General features: G+C 37.7%; 2 protein-coding genes across 5 annotated transcripts in view; one reads left to right on the forward strand and one right to left on the reverse strand.

Annotated features, from left to right (window-relative positions):
- Nucleotides 1-15,871, forward strand: part of LOC132695808 (E3 ubiquitin-protein ligase HUWE1) — a 43,060-nt gene that overhangs the window by 14,745 nt on the left and 12,444 nt on the right. For 2 of the 4 annotated variants that reach the window (XM_060660295.1, XM_060660298.1), the window contains exons 1-8: nucleotides 11,966-12,254; nucleotides 12,643-12,935; nucleotides 13,322-13,561; nucleotides 13,623-13,886; nucleotides 13,936-14,207; nucleotides 14,269-14,749; nucleotides 15,202-15,303; nucleotides 15,364-15,865. In XM_060660295.1, the coding sequence (XP_060516278.1) occupies nucleotides 12,672-12,935; nucleotides 13,322-13,561; nucleotides 13,623-13,886; nucleotides 13,936-14,207; nucleotides 14,269-14,749; nucleotides 15,202-15,303; nucleotides 15,364-15,865 (2,125 nt within the window). In that variant the 5' untranslated portion in view covers nucleotides 11,966-12,254; nucleotides 12,643-12,671. Of the gene's footprint in view, nucleotides 1-11,965; nucleotides 12,255-12,334; nucleotides 12,463-12,642; nucleotides 12,936-13,321; nucleotides 13,562-13,622; nucleotides 13,887-13,935; nucleotides 14,208-14,268; nucleotides 14,750-15,201; nucleotides 15,304-15,363; nucleotides 15,866-15,871 lie in introns of those variants that run through there. The other 2 variants (XM_060660296.1, XM_060660297.1) reach the window with 2 other exon arrangements.
- Nucleotides 403-11,202, reverse strand: LOC132695750 (uncharacterized). The gene is made up of 7 exons (XM_060660204.1): nucleotides 10,931-11,202; nucleotides 4,957-5,206; nucleotides 4,629-4,901; nucleotides 1,622-3,315; nucleotides 1,211-1,572; nucleotides 773-905; nucleotides 403-711 (listed from the first exon to the last, which is right to left on the reverse strand). The coding sequence occupies exons 2-7, from the start codon at nucleotides 5,167-5,169 to the stop codon at nucleotides 705-707; spliced, it is 2,682 nt and encodes an 893-aa protein (XP_060516187.1). The 5' UTR covers nucleotides 5,170-5,206; nucleotides 10,931-11,202; the 3' UTR covers nucleotides 403-704.

Below are 15,871 nucleotides of genomic sequence, written 5' to 3' on the forward strand. Positions count from 1 at the left end.
TGCCGAATCTATTTGGTGTTACGGGTAAAGGTGGGGGGGAATACGTAACTGTGCGCACACGCGTATCCCCAAAGTCGATATTGAAAACTATGACCCTTATACGGGGTGCGTACGTGTAGCTAATGCAACTAATAGTTCTCGGGATATTCGCGTCCTTCAGAAATCTAATATTCTTTTCTTGATTTGTCTGGAGGGAAAATCAGCCGAAAAATTCTCCCTCCTGACGGGGTTCTACGGGGTTCTTGGAAACCTGGAATGACAAGTAGAGGGACAGAGAAAGCTGTGGAGTTTTCTATTCCAATTATTTTATATGCATCCGTATACATTTCTCACATTAAGATTCTATTTTTAACTGTTTGTTTCACTTTATTTTTTAACTATTTATTTGATAGTGCAATTTTAGGGGTATTTGCCTAGAGAACCTCAAGTACCGAAAATTTCGAAAAAATCAGGGACACCGTAAAACCTCACCGATATTAAAGCAATATCACTTTTCTCCGTTCAATGATATTCCATCTATATAAAAAAGATGGCCGCAAAGTTTTTTCAATCTTTATAACAATCGATTTATTAATAATTGAAGATATACAGCTAACGATAAAAATTTGGTATTTACAACAACATAAAATAATGAAAGTTATTTTATATATGTAAATGTATTAATACAAAAATACTGCAGGGTGAATACGAACGCGGGGACGCGTTCAAAACCTAAAACAAATGACTGCGTTAAGTCGTCGTGCGTTTAAAACAGCTGGGGATTTACACCAACCTTGTTATCGGGGCGAGTTTGTTGTGGTAAGTTTTTGGCGAATTATTCTGCGATTCCTCGGAATAGGTACTCCCGATAGATTTTACCCCGTAAGCGAAGTCCTTCCTATAGTTTCCTTTGCCCAGGTTCGACCCTGTAATTAACGATATCCAAATTTCCCCGCGCATCCGCCAAAGTGTACTAGTTGGTTTTCACACTTATTTACTTTTTTACTTTCGCCCTTAATTTATCGAAAGAATTTTCATTATTTATTTCTATTTTATTAGAAAAGCCTGCCTTATTTCTTAGTATTAAATACTGAGGATGAATATGAAGATCACAAAAAAATAAAAAGTTTAAAAGCATTTTTTTTTCTTGACGGTTTCACATTTGTTTTGAATAAATTGATAAATTGATCTTCACTTTTTCTGATTAATAAATACATTCGTTAGCACTCACCTTTTGCTTTAGGCATGTTGCACGTCACTTTCGGATGTACGGTAGTCTGCTTGGTATATCTATTCTCGTTCGTATATTTCATATTTCCTCTGTATTCTTTATAATCCCTTTGCACTTGTCTGTATTCCGACAGTTCCTGAGTAATCAGCGGCAGAACTTTGATTTCGTTTTTGTCAGTTTTCGAAAGTAGTTCCTGAGAGTTTAAAATAGCCGGCGTGGGCGAAGACGATGTCGATGACAACGCACCGTCCGGTTCTGGCCGTTCCCTCGACTTTGACTCTAAACTTAACGGCAAACTGGACATTTGGTGGTTGTCTTCCATGTAAAACAGTCTCAATTGTTGCCTTATGGATGCCTTTTCCCTATAAGAAAACGAATGTCGTACAAAACAATGTCGGGTTTGTTACTTACTTGGCTCGTTTCTTCTGGAATTCCTCCTCCACCCGTTGCATAGCTTCCAATTCCCTGAGGCGTTGTTTCTCTTTCCGTTCCGCTTCTTTGGAGAGCTTCTCCGCCATTCGCCTCCTTTCGATTTGCCTGACCGTACTTTGAAACGTAAACTTTTTCGGTTTCTTAATCGGCGGTTTCCATTCGCAGTCATAAGTCTTCGGAGGAGGGTCTTGCAGAGGTTCAGGTACCATTGATTGCGTCAAGTCTTCGCAAGATTTCGAATACGCCGACAGTTTGTACAGTTCCGGCGACTTCCTACCCATTTCCGGTAAGTACATTACGCGCGAAGTAGACGATTTGTGCCCGGCTGTGGTCGATGTAAAATTCGACTGTTCGTTCTCGTTGTGACGAATTTCCAACGAATTTGGCGCGGATTTGCTGAAAAACCAATTGTTGCCTTCCTCGGGGTTGGCGTTCGATTGGGTCAAGTCTTTTTTGTGACTTAAATTGTTCAAAACACCCGACACGGAGCGTTTGATTTTTTGCAAGCCGGTGTATTGGTGGTAAGACGTTTTATCGGCCATGTAGACCGCCAGTTGGTTATCTCTGGGCAACGACAGGCTAAATACGTGAGGTCTATTTAGCTGAAGACGTCTACTTTTTAACGGCGTTTCCAAATTTAGTTCCTCCAAGCTCGAATCTTCTTCGAGGTCTTGTTGCGGCGTCCAAGACGGGCTTATTTTCCGTTCGAAAAACGACGGGCCCTTTTTGGTCGAGTCCAACGTTTCGTCGCAACCGACCGGTCCGGCGTCACCGGATATTCCGGAATCGCCGGACTTGTCGTTGGATCGCGGACCGAGCTGGATATCGGGCGGGGGCGGACGAGAATATTTCTCGATCGTTTCTTCGATCATGACGGGGACGTCGTCGCTCGCCAACGTCCCGTTGTTGTCGTCGTTGAGTTCCACCGACGAAAGCAGCTTCCACGCGGCCGCCGGTGAAAATCTCGGAATTTCCAATTGTTTTTTCGGCAGAATCGGCCGCAATCGAAGGTCAATCCCGGTGCCGGTCTCGTCGTTAACGTCGTCGCCTTCGATATCGGTCGATATATCGGATTCCGACGATTGCGGAACGACGGTGTCGATTCTATAGTTGGTCACGTTCGTTTCGTCCATTCCGAAATAAAAGGATTTCGGTTTGCCGCCCAAACGATCTTTCATTTTCATATTCGGTGACGGTTCGGGCGTAGACGATTCCTTCCCCGACGGCTCCCCTCGCGGCGAACCCAAAGAGCTCGCCGTTACGTTGTTATTGTTCTCTTCGATTTCTACGATTTGTTTGAATTTGTTTTTTAAATATTCGTTTTTGGGGTCGAGGGTTTTGAGCTTTTCCTTTCCGTCCGCCGTCGTTCTGTCGCGGTCGGTGGTCGACGCTTCGAGTTTCGCATTTCTGAACCGCTCGGTGGCTTCTTTGAGCTCTTTCTGAAACTCTGCGCATTCGACGAATTTCATTTCCGGAAGCGACAGCCGGTTCGTTCCGCAAGCAAATTCCGCGGTACCCACTCGGACCGCGTCCTCGTACTTATCTACTTGTTCGAGTTTATTTACATGACTAGTTTCTTTTTTCGTTTCTGCGCGGGTCTTGAAGAGACGAGCCCTTCGAATCGGAAATTCATCGCTGGAATTTTCGTCCCATTCGCGGGACTGCTGCTCGAACTGGAAATACGAAAGGGCTTATGGATCGATCCATTTCCAAGATATTTCGCACTCTAAACATCCTCCACAACAATTTTAATATTTTCAAAAATAGACGTTTTCACTTATGTAACTTTCCCTAAACGTTCCTAAAACTCATTTTTTTTTGTTTTTTTGAACCGTAACGTATTTTACAACATGTATACTAACTTTTGAACGAAAGGCGATTTCAAGTTCTGGAGGAATTTTCTATTTTTTGTGAGGATATAAGCGACATTTATGTCCAACTAACCCAATGTCAAAAATTGGATATAAGCCCAACATTTTTAAATAAGTGGGAGTGGAACATGTAATGCCCCTTCGAAAAGTATTTTTAATTTTTATTTTAAATTAAAATTTTATACTCATTTGTAGTAAATTGGTTAAGGCTTTCGATAAATTGGTTAAGGCTTTCGCGGCCCGTTGATAAGCTATTATCTTCATTCGGATTTAAAGGCCGTCGTCGATTGGAACTACTTCCTAACGTTTCGCTAGCACGAGTGGCGAGCTTCTTCAGAGGTCCTTCCATCTCCGATGTCAGTCTACGTCCAACATCGGAGATGGAAGGACCTCTGAAGAAGCTCGCCACTCGTGCTAGCGAAACGTTAGGAAGTAGTTCCAATCGACGACGGCCTTTAAACCCGAATGAAGATAATAACTCATTTGTAGGTTTTCAACCAGGTTTACTAATGAAAATTCGAACGAACACAAAGGTTATTCAAGTAATTCCTGCGATTTCGATTCAATAACTTTAACCACTTGGTCTTCATTGTCACCATAGCGACTTAAACGGTGTTAATTAAAACTAGACTTGAAATTTCCGAAAATCGATTTTATTATTATCTATTTACGTCCAACTAACCCAATGTCAAAAATTGGATATAAGCCCAACATTTTTAAATAAGTGGGAGTGGAACATGTAATGCCCCTTCGAAAAGTATTTTTAATTTTTATTTTAAATTAAAATTTTATACTCATTTGTAGGTTTTCAACCAGGTTTACTAATGAAAATTCGAACGAACACAAAGGTTATTCAAGTAATTCCTGCGATTTCGATTCAATAACTTTAACCACTTGGTCTTCATTGTCACCATAGCGACTTAAACGATGTTAAAACTAGACTTGAAATTGCCGAAAATCGATTTTATTATTATCTCTGGATACCGTTTCATAAATTATCAATGCTTTAATTCCAAAAGTAATTTGTTATCCACTAGATCGTAGATGTATAGAAGTGATGTTTATTTCGTTGGAATAAAAAATTCGAAAAAAATTATTGATTCCCGTATTCTTACCGCTCGTGATATCGGGGGAGGTGGTGCTTTGTACTTTTTTTTTGTCTTGCGCTCTTTCATTTCTTGTTCGGGGGGGACCACTTGGGTGGAAAACCTAAGATCGGGCTCCGAACCAAACAATTTCATTTGGCTTTTGAGCGCTTTTTGACTAGCTGCATTTTGTTTGCTTTGTATGTAATGGTTAGACCTATATCCGGTTTTGTGAAACGAGTATCTTTGGGCGGGCAAATAGGATCTGCCATTGAGAAGGTCTACGTGCGACTGGGATTCGATCTGGAACAAGAATATTTCGAGTTTCGGTTTGTTTCTTGGGTTCGTTCTAGCTTACAGTCGGTGGTAGTTGATGCCTTCCGCTCAAAGTACCCCCAGATTGGAGGATTTCACCGTTATCCGTATGCCTGAGCTTTTGGAATACATCACGTTCGGGCAAAACCTTATGTTGTAATCTTGTGTGCTGAGATTTCGGAAAAGAATGAGTCCATTGCTCTTCTGTAGTTAATCGAGTGCTAATCTGTCCTGTGTGACTCCCTATGTTTCCCATTACTAGTTCCACCTCCGTATAGTTCTAGAGACATATTCTGAAACGAAAAATTTAACTGACTATCGTTGTTAAATCTGACGCGGTGAAAGTATTTGTTTAGAACGGCTTGTCGTTCAGCGAACATTTCTCTGTGGAACTTCAGCATTTCAATGGCCGTGGGAAACCTCTCTTTATCGACTATTATTTAACAAAAGCAATTTTCTAAATTGGTCGATACAAATACTACTTCGGACACCTTTAGTTGCAAATTAATGCGACCGCCTATAAAAATGTTAAATATAAATTGGGAACAAAAATAACGTATGTTGATTAAGCAAGCGTTTAAATTTAAACGTGTGCAAATTCCTATCTACCCGATTTGTAATTCAAAAGCGAAACTTAACTGTTCATTTTTTATTTTTCGGTTCGGTTCTTTTTAATTGTTTTTTTTTCTTATTATTTGAAACTAAAAGTTTTCCTTCAATAAAACTTATCCTATTTTTGCTTCGCGAGAAATATGAACATCCACATTATTGTAAAGTTGACGTACAAAATCGATTTCGATGGCTGCAAAAGGTTGTTGACTCTCTTATTACGGTAGACGGTTTCGACTCATACCGAATAGAAGTAGGTACCTAATCTCGAAGTTTACCATTACTTCCTTCACATGAAGACAGTAATAATTGTTACTTTTGTAATTGCGTAAAGACTCGTATCTATTTATCTCATACAATGAACATAATAATAATTGTTAATCACGTTCGAAACATAAAAATACGTAAATGGAATGTCGATTTCTCTGTTCTCATCCCGTTCATTTCTTACACATAGTTACACTTGTTAGTTTTTATATACGGTATAGCTATAGCTTTGACATTAATTTGTCGTTAATGGATTTTCAGTCATTCTTTGTCTATGCCTCATTGGTGTGCGAAAAATTTTCCTTTGGAAAGGATATGATCGAAGCCAACGTTCAGAAAAATATTATCACAGTTTTGTTCGGCATTACTGTATAGAAAGTGTTTAGAAAAAAAGACCACAGCAACATTGTGTATCTAGTGATTCAAGCAACATCATAAAGAACTTCCCAAGACTCTCCGTCTTTTCCAAATTCTTCACCAAAAAACGGAAATTTTGCGCTACCTTCCATTCACATAGTGTATAAAGACACCACTGACGCACAGACCAAAGACCACCGACTAAAAATCCGATATCCACAAGGAAGTATCGAAGTTATAGCACCGCAACAGGTCGTATTTGCTGAATATTCTCTTAAATGTGAAATGTTAAAAGCGTTTAAATATTTTGGAGAGATTTAAAATCATCGATAGGTAATTATTTGCCGGCAATAATACAAAGCGAACTTTCACATTAGGTGTGGTTCGAACGCTTTCGGGATGAAGAATGAAAGTAACCGTCCGTCCAAAAACGTAAATCTTCTTTTTTTGTCATGCCCATCTCCAGTGATATCGAACTCACCTGCAAAATCTCGCCCGCGGCGTATCGTTTTCACTTTTTTTTATGTCTCGACGAATACCGTTATAGCATCCTTACGTAAATTAGGGTTAAACGAAATGCATATTTTCAACATCAGTTAATAATTGAACAGCACCATCAACAGCAAAGTGTGACAAAATTAATTTTCTACAAAAGATTTGCATTTAACACGCTGAAGATGTTTTATATTCCATCGACGAACGTTTCTCATTCGTTTTACAAAAGACGTTTTGTACGAGTTTCTAATAAAATGGGTCGTTTGATGATCAAGCTCATTGATCAAATTTGAAAGTAACGTTGTACGACCAAAGTAGTTTTTGCGCCCCCGTACATAAATAAATCAAAAATCTTGCCTCACATTTTAATGCGAATAGTAAATATTTGTCGGGATCTTTTAATAGCATGCCAAATATTTAAAGGGAAATTTAAAGGCTGATTTACAAAGTTTCAAATTAATAAAGCAAATAAAAATTCATATAGTTTCTATTTACAGTTTCCCGTGGCTATCGGATAATGTTAAACATTGTCAATCGTAAAATAAGGTCCGTTCCAATAGTAGAAGAAATGAGAGAGAACTACTGTTTTATGGGACAATTCGTTCGTCTGAACACCGCGAATACGAGACCTGTATAAAACTCACCAGTAACTCGAAACGGGTTTAATTGTTTCAAAAATAATTTCCGAGCTACTCGGATCGTTATACGCAATGTTTGCGGCCCTAAGCACAATTAAATTTGCCAATTGCAACGATCGGCAAGTTCGCAAAGTGACGCAACAATTTCTGGCTAATTTATGCATTTCTTATTAATTATCGCTGCTATTCGGAATGCATAATTGCGAAATCGGAAGTTGGTTACATAATTTTTTTCTGTTATTAACGTGAGACGTGAACTGTGTGAACTGGATGCTATCTTCGGTCGTTAAACAAGCGAAAGGGACAGGCTGGTAATTTAAATGACATGAGTTTATTAACAAAAAAGAAGTAATAGCATCTTCCTATAGACTAGATCGAAAGTATTATTTTCCAAAACGTATCTTCTAAAAAAAAACTTTTAGTTTCCGTGAATTTAAAAATAATACGTTGCTACAGAAAATATTTGTCTTCTTCCTATAAACAAAGCAAATAAACAAGCGGCTTATCAACTTAAAACAGGATACGCCTCACTCAATTTGCTCGAGTTCAGCAGTACCTTTTATCTTTAAAATATCTCAGAAAATATAAATTGCAAAATTTGATTAATTATAAAAGAAAAATTTTTTAAAACTTTTCGAACCCTACTTAGAAGACTTACAATAAAAAAGTTTCTTGAACCTTATACAAAAACAATTTTAATTTTTTTTTCACTTAATTTTGGTGACCTAGCGAGTACTTATTATTTTTCCGCATTGTGCAAAATAACTTCAAAACCTTGGATTATTATTTCAATCTATTTCGGTCCATTTTCCTCATTTATGGTCTGTTCATAGATATAAGAAAGTGACCAATTGCTTTTGAATGGGATTATCCAAGGGTGGTCATTAACATACAATGCAACAAGATTATTATTTATTATTTTCTATTACGGACCACAATTTTACCTGAATTTAAATTATATAATACTAATATATAATAATCCCATTCAAAAGCAATTGGTCACTTATATCTATGAACAGACCATACCTACGTATTGGGTTGTTCGAAAAGTCATTTCGTTTTTTTTGGGGAACATGAAAGACAGTTTTCGTATAATGAATAAATATTTTATTAAATTATATAATGGCCATTCTGGTCCAACACCTTTTGCCATCTTTCTGGCAGTAACATAATTCCCCTCTCATAAAAGTTTTGGTCCTTGCTGGCAAAAAACTGGTTCAGGTGGTTTTTGACATCTTCGTTTGAGGTAAAGGTTTTGCCATTCAAAAAATTTTGCAGGGACCGGAACAAATAGTAATCGGAAGGCGCCAGATCTGGAGAATATGGTGGATGTTGCAGTACGTCCCATTCAAGCTGTAAAAGTTTTTGGCGAGTGACCAAACTTGTGTGAGGTCTCGCATTATCCTGGTGGAACACTAAACCCTTCCTGTTGATTAATGCGGGCTCTTCTCTTTAAGTGAATCATTCAATTTGTCCAGTTGATGACAATAGACTTCTGAATTAATCGTTGTATTGTCCGGCGAAAGCTCAAAAAAAAACGATTCCTTTGACATCCCACCAAACGGAGAGCATTACCTTTTTTTGGTGAATGTTGGCTTTTGACACGCTTTGAGCCGGTTCATCTTTTCCGCTCCATGACCTCTTGCGTTTAACATTGTTGTATACAACCCATTTTTCGTCCCCAGTAATAATCCGCTTCAAAAATGGATCATTTTCTTGACGTTTGAGGAGCGAAACAGTCGAATTCGACAAATTTAATCTCTCACCGATCTCTCGTGTGGTTATTCATCGATTTGCATCAACTAATGCCTTTATCGCTTCTTTGTCAGCTTCGACCGGCCTTCCAGACCGTGGTGCATCTTCGACATCAAAATTGCCGGATCGAAATTTTGCAAACCAGTTCTGGCACTGGCGTACTGTTAACACGCCTTCTCCATACACATCCGTCAATTTTTTTCTCGCTTGAACAGCATTTTTACCTTTTCTGAAGTAAAAAAGTAAAATATGACGAAAATGCTGCTTATTGCTCTCCATATTTAAAAGGGCACCAACCAAAAACTACTGCGTAGAATTAATAGAACTTTTTCACACACAAGCCTTGCAATATCAGCTCTCAAGACATGTAATGGTTATGCGGCTTAAGTGTGAAGTTGGTTTCGAAAAAACGTAATTAAGTCCTCTGACGGGAAAAAACGAAATGACTTTCCGAACAACCTTATACTTCGCTGTGTAATCCTAAATTGTCCCATTTATTTCAATAAAAACTATCCATTCTAGATGTTTTCCGAGCCTTTTAGTCATGCACATTTTGCTGTATTTTTTATTTAATTATTGATGAATTAGCTTTTTAATCCAATATCCAATTAGTAGAGAGATACCGTTTATAATTATTGATTTTAAAACCTTGTCTTTGATTTACCGAGTAATTGGAATTTACAGGTTGTGAAATACAAATTCGCCAAGGATGTCGACCAACAAAGTGGATTAAAAAGATGCAATTAATGTGTATTTGAATTTACATTTTATAACTCGCTTAACGACCTAGTGCAAAATCGAAATTTATTAACCTTTTTACGTTTGATGCTCGATCGATTCATTTTTTTGGTGACTACTAAATATTAACAGGGGTATTTGTTCGTTACACGAGAAATGGAACACCCGAGGTATGGATAATGGATAATAATCGAAAGCCTTAATTATTGCTTTTCGATCACAGAAATGTAGGTTGTTTTCACGCTCGTTTGACATGTGGCTGATATACGGTGAGCGATTCAGATATATATAAAATCATTATTGTGAAAATAATCTGCTGTACATGTTGTTAAAGAAACAATGTTACAATTTTTCGTAATGTGCGAGCATATGTCGAGGTGCATACATTTCACATGTCAGTAATGGAAAGAGTTTCGCTCTGAAAGCCCATAAATTTCAAAACAAAGTCCATTGTTTTGTCTTGAACCGAATACAGGCTGAGGGATACTAGCTGTACGAATGAATGTAGATAAAGAGCTCGCCAGGACGAAACGATGCATCTAAAGATGTTGCATAATTTTCGAGTAGATTTTAATCTGTAGTCCTAATCGGGATGTTTTGCTTTCGAGAATCGAAAATAAATTATCTTCGATCGATTTGATATGCGGTGCGATTCTGATTATCCAGTTAACCAAAGAGCGGAGAAAATAAACCGATTAATTAATTTCGGGCAGTTACTTATAATCAGTACGATTTTATATACAAGCAGTAAAGCAAAATGGAATCAGATTTATGTATGTACAACCTTCAAAAAATTTAAGGCACCGGTGATTGAACACAAACAAAACTGTTATATATGTATATATTTTTTGATTCGTTCTGCCGTGGTACAATTTTACCAGTATCCTACGCTTTGCCTAGATGGGTACCAGTTTAAAGCCGTTGATTCGAAAAGTAGAAACGTCTTGTCGAGTAGATTGCAAAGACGTGAGATAATTTTTCTATAACGATCTTAAAAATTCGGGTTGGGTTATAGTTAAAGGGTACGGCATCAACAATACGCGATAATCGTCGCACGGTTCTTGGTGTAAAAACGTAGTTAACGTTGCAAATCGAAAACAAAGTGCATTGTTCGCGTTAAAAAAATATTAGGAATAAATGTTGCGGAAAAAGTCTTACATGTATCGGATCACATAAAATCTTGTTTCCCCACTGACGGCAAAGCTCTTATCAACCGTTATTTGTCTAAAGCAAGAGCGGCTTTTGTGACCTCTGTGACGGGTTCTACACTGTCTTCACATAATACCACCGAAGAGCCAGGCAGGTACCACCGAACGCGATCGTCTCTGATGTTACGTACGACTTTCACTATGCAGTTCGCTTTGGTACTGCCCGAGTCTACAGTTAAAAAGTACGGAGAGCTAGCGGTATTCAACCGACTCTAGGGGGGATTAAAAGTAGTACCAGCGTGTATATTTTCATAAATACGTGGAATGCGGATTCGAATACGCGCGAATTATTCAATTGTTTTTCGTATTTTTGTTCCTTCATTTGTATGTAACTCGCACACTTCCATCGCACGTTTATGTTATTTGTTTTGCGACTGCTTGATTATTGGATTGTAATTCAATGCTTTGTAATTTTTATCGATACGTAGTAGAAAGTTTTTACTTTGTTCAAATCGGTGCGATTTAATTTAATCTTCTGTTTGGAAAATCGCGTTCATCTTATTTGCTATCGCGCTCACATTACTCAAGTCCGTAAATGGTTAGCGATTATTGCATCATTTAAACCTTCGATTTTCGCCACACAGCATCAATGTACGTAGATATCTTCCAAGGTCTACCAGATTATTGCGGCCAAGTATTTAATAAGCTCCATTTCCATTTTAAGAATTAAATATCAGCCCAATGAAATCAAATAGCGATTTTTTTTATATTTTTCTGCTGGTGCTAATAAAATTTTCTACAATTTTTGGCGATAAAGGAAGCAATTATTAAAATCCCGCTTCGTTTTCATCCAAAATTAAAGAAATCTGAAAATTGCAATGTGGTCTGCGCTACCCTCGTGGTTCGTCTTTCGCTCGATAGGTGGCGGGGCGTTTACTTTACCTTGGAGCTCAAAATACAACAACCTTAAAGGTTGGTAAAAGTGTAAAAATGACAGTGGGCTAGTGATTTTCATAATGAATATTGGCAGTCATGTGCGCCAAAAACTGTACGAAGCAAGACAAGGATATTTGTGTTGTTATCGACGAAATTTAGAATAAAAAAAAATAAAAATCACAAACCACCAGGCTTCGATAGAAATTTCCAATATATTGGTGAAAGACGGGAATATTTAATTAAGACCGAGAAGGACTCGGAACAGTGTTCTAGAACCGTTTCTTGCTAGTTACATAAAATTCTGTCAGTGTCCTCGTTTTGTTTGGTTTTGTTTATAAGAAGAACGTCCCCAATTTCAAATGATTTTGATATTGCGGTTTTCTAGAAGTTCACGTAAGGTAACTGTGGAAACTATTGTTAACAATTTATTGGAAAGTGACAGTTTTCTGCGTCAATGTTTTTGTCTGTGATATTTTTGTCATTCATTTCAATATGGCCGAATGAGCGGACGCATGAAATTGTGCAATTTTGTATTGTTAAATATTCCTTACAAATTGTCTCTTCCTCAGCTAACTACGTTAGACTAGATGTTTTGAAATATATCTGGTACGTAGTTAGGTTCGGCAAAAAAACGTTTGTTAATGAAACGGTGACTAGGCAAAATATTGCACCAGTGCAGTCTGTATTCGTCCCTTCACGTGTGTTCTATTAATGTGTTAAAAAAAAGAGACAAAGACACTTCGATAATAAATGATGCGGTATTATTGAGGTCAATTTTGTTTTTAGTGATTAAAATGCGTAAATAATCTACCAAAATGAAGATAGACCGATCAAGAGTACGTAAGAGCACCTCTGAGGTTCCTACAGAGTGCCAGCAGCTCATCGATAAACTCCAGCAATGCTCTCGGACGGAACTCCTGGATGAATTATCCAAAATCAACTCGTGGACTTTTGGCAAGTGCGAATTATTGCACTGGGCTCAAGTCCTGGATGTGTTTGATAGGATTCTCGGAATGGCTGCAGAAAAGAGTGAGGATAACCAATGGGCTTTGAAATGCGATAGTACGACAGATGAAAAGGTAAGATTGCTAAGATTGATTTATTTGCTGTGGGTTATATGTTCATGTTCAGTGGAACTTTTGGCTTGGTTCCTACTTTATTATTGCATAGTTATTTTGAAAATTCAAAATTCATAATAAGTTAAATTCCATTGTGTTTATTTTATTGTTTTGGCAATGTTTCAAAAAATTGCACCAAATTGAAGGGGTCATCCATAAATTACATCATTGGGGAGCATGGAGGTGCAGGTCATCAACAATGTGCCACATTGTGTGGCAAGTTTGGTGTGTCTGTGGTGACAAGAAATTTAAATTCAGTGTAATACAGAATTTCTAAATGATTTTTTAACATTCTTTAATAGATTGTAGTTTTCGATACTCACATTGTTATGCATTTTTTATTTTAGGATAAATTATTGCTGGTTTTCATTTTGAGATTCACAAGTTTACTAATAGAACACTCATTTTCTCGTCACTTATACAACTCGATGGAGCATCTTTTGGTCCTCTTAACGTCCAACGACATGAACGTTGTGCTAGAGGTTCTGAATTTACTTTACATGTTCTCAAAGCGCAGCAATTTTATTACTAGGCTTAAGACTGATGAAAAAGAATGTCTTCTCTCGCGATTGCAACATTTGGCTGAGGTAAGTTGTGGTTTACAATTTTCGTTTCTTAAAATTTATGTGGTTCCCGCTTATTATTAAGAATTGGGGTGGCAAGGAAAATGGATTTGGATTAGCGGAATGTTGTGAACCTAATAGGGACATACCCGCCTCTGCTACAACTTTACATGTTGAATTTCACAAAGAGGATGACGTCAAGTCTCCCAACAAAGAAGCTCCAGATCTGAAACAATCCAAACCAAACCTGCATATTATCCATATTGAACACATTGACAAACTAAACAAAACACCTGCCGAAATCATGAAGTCACTTGTTAGTATGTATTATGTGCCTCCCGAGAAAGAAGTAAGTTGCGACAATTTTTTTGATTTTTATTTAAGTTTCTGGTTTATAGATGTGGCTTTTTACTCATGTTCGATTGGCCACACATTTTGCTAATTATGAGAAAAGGCTGAAGTGTGTCCAAGCCAGGCTTCAAGCTCTTTCTGTTCTTGTATACTCAAATGCTATTCAAGACTCGCCCTCAAATCTTTTATATAACGGTATATTAGAAGAATTGGTGGAAGTGGTGGAGCTACAAGATATCCAATTAACAGATATTCGTTGTGCAGCCCTAAGAACCTTGACGGCAATTATTCACTTGGACAGAAATCCGCAGTTCCCAAAGTAAGTTGAAGGAATGTTGGACTTTGTTTCTGTGAATTTTGATTTTTAACACTCATTGCAGCCGAAGGTCGGTGTCTAGGTTAAATAGCATAATAGATGTTACGGGTGCTAGTCAGTACCATGGATTTTTACCGGTGTTAGTGAGGAATTGTATTTCATCACTAACAAGTCAAGCGGATTATGGGCAACAAGCCTTTAAGAAGATGAAACTTCATGATGAAAGTTTTCCCACTTTCGAGGAGTCTAGCAACGATTCTGTGATGACTAATGAATCAAGTTCACTTCTGGAAACCGACAGCAATAGCTCACAGTCGACAGTTTTTAATATGGAATTTGATGTTGAAAAAAAGGTCGCTCAGCCTCAGCCGCAGCCCGTGTTGGTTGAGTCAAGATTTCCTGTCAGTTTGACCACGGCTTTGTTTTCATTCCTTTATCATTTGGCCAGCTATGATTCCGGTGGAGAAGCTCTGGTTTCTTGCGGAATGATGGAATCCCTGTTGCAAGTTATTAATTGGCAAGGCTATGAATTGGATCATATAACGGTAAGTAGTCATTTTATTTAGGTTTGATTTGTTTTTTTTTGGAACTCAGATGTTCAAATTCAAATAAAATAAAATAAAAAAACGAGTATTTAGCAATTAAAATGGTCCTTGATAATAGCCAAAGTGCTTGTTATATTTGCTCATATCAATTTAACATTCGTTCTTGTTTTACACTTAAATGGTTTTGTGTAGGATGTCAATGCATCATAAGTATCCTAAACATGTGATAAACAAGGTGGTTAAGTTAAAAAACAGCTGTTCGGGGAACTTAATATGGATGGTCTGGTTCTTTGTTTAATCCATATATCTTTTTTGTGGGGCTATAGACTAAAATAACAATATATTTCAAGCAGTTTGTTGCTTTCTTCAATTATTTATGTAACATTGTATTTTTATAATAATATAATTTAATTAATTCAAGCAAAACACTAGATCCCTTTGTGCTTTTTTAGTTTGTGACAAGGGCCGTCCGCGTTATCGACCTCATCACAAACATCGATATGCAAGCATTCCAAGTTCACGGAGGCCTTCAAAGTTTTATTAGTCGCTTGGATGTAAGCTGTTTCGTTTCTTTTTCTTTTTTCGTTAGTCTGTTTTTAAATTATCTTTTCTAGGTGGAAGTAAACTTTTGTAAGAAAGACCAACTTTACCAAATTAAATCTGTCACATCGGATCATCATATAGATGAAACTAGTCCGGGAACGTCCACAGAGGAGATGTCGACAGTGGAGTTGGAATACGCTCCTGACAATGTCGGAAAAACGTGTCTGCCTCAGCGCGCAGCCTTGTTAAAATCGATGCTTAATTTCCTCAAAAAAGCATTCCAAGACTCGACATTTGCCGAAAGTATAAGGCATTTAATGGAAGGAACCTTGCCTTCATCTTTGAAAAACATAATAGCCAATGCTGAGTATTACGGTCCCTCCCTATTTTTGCTCGCCACAGATGTGGTCACCGTTTACGTGTATCAAGAACCGGCCTTGCTCTCTGCTCTTCAGGATAATGGACTTACTAACGTAGTTCTCCACTCCTTGCTGGTTAAAGAAGTTCCCGCAACTAGGGAAGTGCTCGGTTCGTTGCCCAATGTTTTCAGCGCATTATGTTTAAATAATAGAGGTAATA

The sequence above is a fragment of the Cylas formicarius genome, unplaced genomic scaffold, assembly GCF_029955315.1.
Source record: "Cylas formicarius isolate icCylForm1 unplaced genomic scaffold, icCylForm1.1 PGA_scaffold_12__32_contigs__length_19106922, whole genome shotgun sequence".
In the NCBI taxonomy this organism is placed as follows: Eukaryota; Metazoa; Arthropoda; class Insecta; order Coleoptera; family Brentidae; genus Cylas; species Cylas formicarius.

Coding starts and splice junctions, on each gene's coding strand:
- LOC132695750 (XM_060660204.1), bottom strand. CDS start 5,169: ATGGGAAACATAGGGAGTCACACAGGACAGATTAGCACTCGATTAACT. Junction 3,316..4,628: donor CTCCCCCGATATCACGAGCG/GTAAGAATACGG, acceptor TCGTATTTCCAG/TTCGAGCAGCAGTCCCGCGA. Junction 906..1,210: donor CAACATGCCTAAAGCAAAAG/GTGAGTGCTAAC, acceptor CGTTAATTACAG/GGTCGAACCTGGGCAAAGGA.